The sequence below is a fragment of the Osmerus eperlanus genome, chromosome 7 (genome assembly GCF_963692335.1).
Source record: "Osmerus eperlanus chromosome 7, fOsmEpe2.1, whole genome shotgun sequence".
In the NCBI taxonomy this organism is placed as follows: domain Eukaryota; kingdom Metazoa; phylum Chordata; class Actinopteri; order Osmeriformes; family Osmeridae; genus Osmerus; species Osmerus eperlanus.
Window position 1 is genome coordinate 3,757,543 of NC_085024.1, and position 6,386 is coordinate 3,763,928.

At 47.7% G+C, this 6,386-nt stretch overlaps 1 protein-coding gene across 1 annotated transcript; it reads left to right on the forward strand.

The window, feature by feature from the left end:
* Positions 1-354: 354 nt before the first annotated feature.
* On the forward strand, positions 355-5,145 carry oprd1b (opioid receptor, delta 1b). Its single transcript, XM_062466232.1, has 3 exons — positions 355-599; positions 2,000-2,355; positions 2,762-5,145. Exons 1-3 carry the CDS (start codon positions 355-357, stop codon positions 3,289-3,291), a joined length of 1,131 nt encoding a protein of 376 aa, XP_062322216.1. The 3' UTR covers positions 3,292-5,145.
* Positions 5,146-6,386: the final 1,241 nt, after the last annotated feature.

A 6,386-nucleotide genomic window follows, 5' to 3' on the forward strand; every position in this document is an offset into this window, starting at 1 on the left:
CGCTTCGCGCACCAGTGCGTCTTTGTGGAGCCAACAGCTATATCCATTTGCAGCACCAGCGCTTGCCTTGCTTTTACCTACAGTGGCTTAGTACCAGTGATCTGGATACACCAAACTAATACAAATCAAAAAAGTTAAGGATGCGAATGCCTTTAACCGTATGCTATTGTTATTATTTTAATAATTGGTTCGACCTGAACGTTTACTAGTTCGCAGTCGTGCGCGCTCTAGAAGCGATCAAAGCTTTTGTTTAGCACACCGCTGTTCCGTCTGCGATTGAAGAGAGAAACTCTTTTAAATTACTACTACGAACTTTAATTGCTTCATCAAAGTCGTACCCGATACAGAGAAGCAATGGAGTACCCAACACTTTCCGCGGCGGATTTCGCTGACCTGTATTCTGTTATCCCTTTTAATGTATCATTTTTAGATGATGATTCCACCGGGCTCGTGTCAGTGTCTAAAGGCAACGGGACTGACGTTGCCACTAAAAAGGACAAAACAAGTGTTATTATCGCAATCTCGATAACAGCTCTTTATTCTCTCATATGTGTCGTGGGACTTCTCGGAAACATTCTCGTTATGTATGGAGTGGTAAGGTAAGAAACATTCTTTCATGGATCAGTAGTTGAATTATCTCATCTTTAAAACAAATAACCTATGAAAAGATATTGCAGACATTGCTAGTCAATGACATTTTAAAAATGTTTGCTTTGCCATTGACTACTCATAATTGAATTACTGTTCTCAACTGTCTTCGAATAGCCCAGAGATGCATTGAAAATACACCCGTGTACACACAGACACACTCACTCACACACGCACGCCCCCACAGACACACTGACAATTCCACCTACACACACACACACACACACACACACACACACACACACACACACACACACACACACACACCTGCACACACCTGCACACACACACACACCTGCACGCACGCACACACACACACACACACACACACACACACACACACACACACACACACACACAACATGACATCATATAACTTTCTTGTGACATAACTTGCCGGATAAATATTCTAGCTCCAGCATGCCAGACTCACATTTGAACAGGAAACAAGCTGGCTGGTGTTTTGTCCAAATGTAAAGACTACATTAACAAGATGACTGTGCCCTCTTCCCCTCACCATCTCAGCAAATAGCGACACTTATACCGAACAGCTTCAAGTCCCCTTTTGGAAATCTACTTGAAACTTAACCTCAATCCCAAGCTATAAGAGAGCATAGTTTTCCCCTTTGAAAGTCAATACAGAGTGAAGAGGCAACAATACATTAGAAGATTGTTGTAATGTGTGTGGGCACAACACATGGATGATCTCATTAAAGAGCCATTAAAAACACATTGTTACTGGAACTTATCCCAAATCTAAGTCTTGATTTCTGAAGTGAAGCCACTTTTGAAATTCTCATAGATCCTCTGTATTTTCAACCATATTTTAATCCTCCCTCCTAAGTTTTGCATTACATTTTTTCAAACATTTGAACATTGACTTCAGAAGAAAATCTCTCGTCACACCTTGATGCTGGATCTGTCACCAACATCACAGGATGAAGGGCTGGGGTCTCACAGGCTGAAGGGCTGGGGTCCCTCTGCGGATTCTGGTATATTTGCTTCAAAGACTTCAAACCCCCATTCAACAAAACAGGACAAAAGCACAGCATTAACTCCAATGACATTCTGAATAATAAGGTGACAAATCAAAATAAATTAAAGACACACAAAAAGGTTGTGGCCCTGTTAGCTCATTGGATAAGTCTGCACATCGTGTAGGCTGAGGCCTTATTGCAGTGGCCTGCGTCAAATTGGGTTTTGGCCCTTTGCTGCATGTCTTCCTCTCTCTCTCCCTACCTTTCCTGTCACACTTCACTTAAAACATATCTTATAAAGTAAGTATAAATAAGGCCCGAAAAATATCTCTTAAAACAAACAAACAAAACATCAACCCTTCTCTGGTTTCCAGGTACACCAAGATGAAAACCGCCACCAACATCTACATCTTCAACCTGGCCCTGGCAGACGCTCTGGCCACCAGCACGCTGCCCTTCCAGAGCGCCAAGTACCTGATGAACACCTGGCCCTTCGGACAGCTCCTGTGCAAGGTGGTCATCGCCATCGACTACTACAACATGTTCACCAGCATCTTCACGCTGACCATGATGAGCGTGGACCGCTACATCGCCGTGTGCCACCCCGTCCGGGCGCTGGACTTCCGCACGCCCGCCAAGGCTAAGCTCATCAACGTGTGCATCTGGATCCTGTCCTCCGCCATCGGAGTTCCCATAATGATCATGGCCGTTACCAAGGAGACGGAGAAAGGTGAGGGGGAGCGGAGACCGAGGGGGGAGGGAGAGGGGCGGCAGGGGTTAAGGGGTTTAACTCGCACCATTGTTTCCTGGCTGTTTCCTGGCTGTCGTGCCGTGTTTGTGCTCTCGGCTTTCGTGTCGTTGCCAGTGTGAACAACAACAAAACAGCCCCTCTTCCCCTGTCAGGGACTAATGAGGCATTGAAAGATGCTGACGATCGTGTCGGATCATCTGTATGCGTCTGTGCTGCTGGTCGGCTCATAGTTTTTCCCCCCCTCCACCCCCCTCCCTTCCTCCCTTCCCCTTGTCCTCCCCCCTCCCCTCTCCCTACCCCTCCCTCCCCGCCTCACCACTCCCCCTCCACCCCCACCCTTTCCCCTCGTCCCCTCTCGTCCCCTCTCGTCCCCTCTTCCCCTCAGGCAACACCGTGTGCATGCTCGGGTTCCCCCAGCCCGACTGGTACTGGGACACGGTCACCAAGATGTGCGTGTTCCTCTTCGCCTTTGTGGTGCCCGTCCTGGTGATCACCATCTGCTACGGCCTGATGATCCTGCGGCTGAAGAGCGTCCGCCTGCTCTCCGGCTCCAAGGAGAAGGACAGGACCATGCGGCGCATCACCCGCATGGTCCTGGTGGTGGTGGCGGCCTTCATCGTCTGCTGGACGCCCATCCACATCTTCATCATCGTCAAGACCTTTGTGGAGATCGACGCCCGGAACCCTCTGGTGGTGGCCAGCTGGCACCTGTGCATCGCGCTGGGCTACACCAACAGCAGCCTCAACCCCGTCCTCTACGCCTTCCTGGACGAGAACTTCAAGAGGTGCTTCAGGGACTTCTGCCTGCCGTACCGCGCCCGCATGGAGCAGAGCAGCTTCTCCAGGGCCCGCAACGCCACCAGGGAGCCCGCGTCCGTGTGCGCCCCCTCGAACTCGGTGAAGAAGCCGGTATGACTAGGCATGGAGCAGGTGCCTGGCGAGGCGGCGCCGACGCCGCTCCAGGACGACCTGCAGACTGAGGTGACTCAGATGTCCACCACGGAGTTCTGAGTGGATTTCGAACCTTCTTGAGGAGGGGGGACAACAAACCCCTAACGCGCTGTTGTCTGTCGACCTCATCATTTCACATGGCACCGATCGCGGTGCGCGGTGTGGTGAGGATGGTGTTTCACCGCTGGCAGGAAGTGCCTGTGGGAAACTTTGGTGAATGTGTGGTATGGTGTGCTTGGTACCATGTGTGCAGGGGAGGTTCTAGACCATTTCAACTGGGGGGGCCAAGCTGGGGACAGTTGTACTGTTGGAGGGGCCAGTTACGTTAAACATTATTGTTGTCATATAGTTTTCTTCACTTCTTCACACAAGGCAAAATGCCATGTTTATAATTATTCAGACTCTACATGTAGGGGGGCCACAAGACCCCCCCCCCCCCTGGTTTATTTACCAAGCTGCAGTGATGGTTTGTGACCAGGAGCCATAGACACCGAAACGTCGACATGTAGGAAGGAACAAGATGACAAAAGACATGGAGATGGTTCTTCTGTCAGCTTTGCTGAGATAGAAAAACATTGAGGTGAAATTGCTTTTTTATTTCTGTTTTGTCACTCAACAGTTCAGTTACAAGACAGACCTGAAAGACAGAACTCCAGTGTGTGCGTGTGTGTGTATGTGTGTGTGTGTGTGTGTGTGTGCGTGCACGTGTGTTTGTGTGTGTGTGTGTGAGCTGAGCGGCTCTGACAGCATGCATTCCCTTCTTCCATCGCTGCACAGTTGACTCATCCTTCCCCCCCTGGCAGTCAGGCTGCCATATTCTCCGCCCAACACACACTGTACACAACAAAGCCACTTCAGACAGACTAACCAAGATGGCTCTTTCATTTTAACAATATACTTTGATTAGTTTCGAGCCTCTCGTTCAGTGATTTCTTCTAACTTGGGGACATGAGCCAGTGAATGGGACTTTTGACCTGAAGCATGGCCCCTGATAGGGCCTCACACAGCGACTCCCTGAAGCTTAGTAATCAATGTCACCTCCGATCTGGACACCAGAGATGTTTAGTGTGGTGAACGTCTACTCCACAATTTTGAAAATACGACGAAACAACTCAGAAATAGTGACATCGTTAAAAGCAGAAGGCATCCAGACTTTTTTCTGTTTTCCAGGCTTCTCTTACCGGATCGTCTCTTATCATTTGTGTTGTTGTTCTGAAGTTAAACTTGAGTGTTTGATACTGTGATCATGTGACAGATTCTGTGTGATGTACTGTTGAGATAGCGATTTGCCTATAAATGTTGACTATATTTTAATACTGTACTGCCAGTAGTCATACATATAATCTACAAGCGCTATGAGTCTGCATCTTGAAAATGACCAACATGCTACCAGAGAGACATTTGTGGTAGAAAAGTGTGTAGAAAAGTGTGTTGCCTAGCAATGTCAGGTGTACACAGTGTCGAGCAATTGAGAAATGGAGTACCGTACTGCCTTACTAACAATGTTTTCTGTAGCTTTCAGCAAGTGAAAAGTTTTGTTGTGTTGGCTTCTTATTGGGTTTGATTTTGAACATTAACTTTTGATGCGTTGGTTAAAATCTTTTCATGATTTTACTGTTGTGGGTTCAGGCAGAGGGTCAGTGTATTGTTACAATGCAAACAGTATATGAATATTGTATTTAGCTGTTAAAAGTTTTGTGAACTATATCTTTAAATTATTAATGTGTACACGTCTGACTTAATATGTATTAATGTCTCAATTTAGATAACAATTTTATCCAGTGACATACAAGGGGATTTGTACCTGCAACATTTTGATCTGCCGATAAATGCTTTACCACTGAGCTGTACCTATTGAAATGCTTGCTAGCAGATAAATGCATGTTGCAAACTGGCTTGGCGTGGTTTAACATCAGAAGCAAACTAGATTTCTTGGACTTGTATTTAGTTTGTATAAAGTATTTTACAGGGCAAAACACAAAAAAACAGACGTCACCAGCTAAGCATTCACTTGTGGGTTCCTGTGCTCATCAGAAGGATGTCCTCGTGGGTTCCTGTGCTCATCAGAAGGATGTCCTCGTGGGTTCCTGTGCTCATCAGAAGGATTACCTCGTGGGTTCCTGTGCTCATCAGAAGGATGTCCTCGTGGGTTCCTGTGCTCATCAGAAGGATGTCCTTGCACCTCATTTATACATTGAAAAAACATCAAAAGGCAGAAGAAAGATTTAATCAAATCATGCCTTGAGAAAAATCCAACAAAGCGAGGGTTTTTCCCCAAAAAAACAACATGAACAACCCCTACAGATTGCAGCTTTATCCTGTCTGTTCATCTTGTCTCCATGACGCTCGTCAGAATCTCCCGCGTGGAGACAGACTACCCCTATTCAATCACAGCCTTCTGCACTCCTGCAATCTTGCGGTCGCAGACAACCCGTCCTGCAGACAACCCGTCCTGCAGACAACCCGTCCTGCAGACAACCCGTCCTGCAGACAACCCGTCCTGCAGACAACCCGTCCTGCAGACAACCCGTCCTGCGGGCACCACCCCTCATCAAGGTGAGGAACGCACCACCCGGGGCTCGGGCAGGCGTCACCATGGGGAACGCACCACCCGGGGCTCGGGCAGGCGTCACCATGGGGAACGAGTCGCTGATGGCGTGTCGGGGCTGACATGGAAGCCTTCCACTGAACTACCGAGAGAACCTGAGGTCACGCCCATGAAATATAGATGGACCCGAATGGGGTAAGGGAACTTAAACTACGAAATGAATTTTTCATGGTGTATTGACTTTGCGCCTAAAAACACAGGTTGCTCATGAAGAGAGTTAAACCCAAGGCTCCAGAGATGATGTGCCATCTTCAGAAGTCCACACAGCTTCGCTTACATTTGTGTTCTCTCTGTTGAATGGGGACGCCATACACGTGTCTGCACATGCACATCAGGGAACCTGGGACATTTCAGCGGAGGCTTATATTATTATACAGTATGCTAATGACGGACAAGTGTTTTACAGGGAAATAATGACATGCTTTCATGTTTTGACCTTGCATCCTCAGGC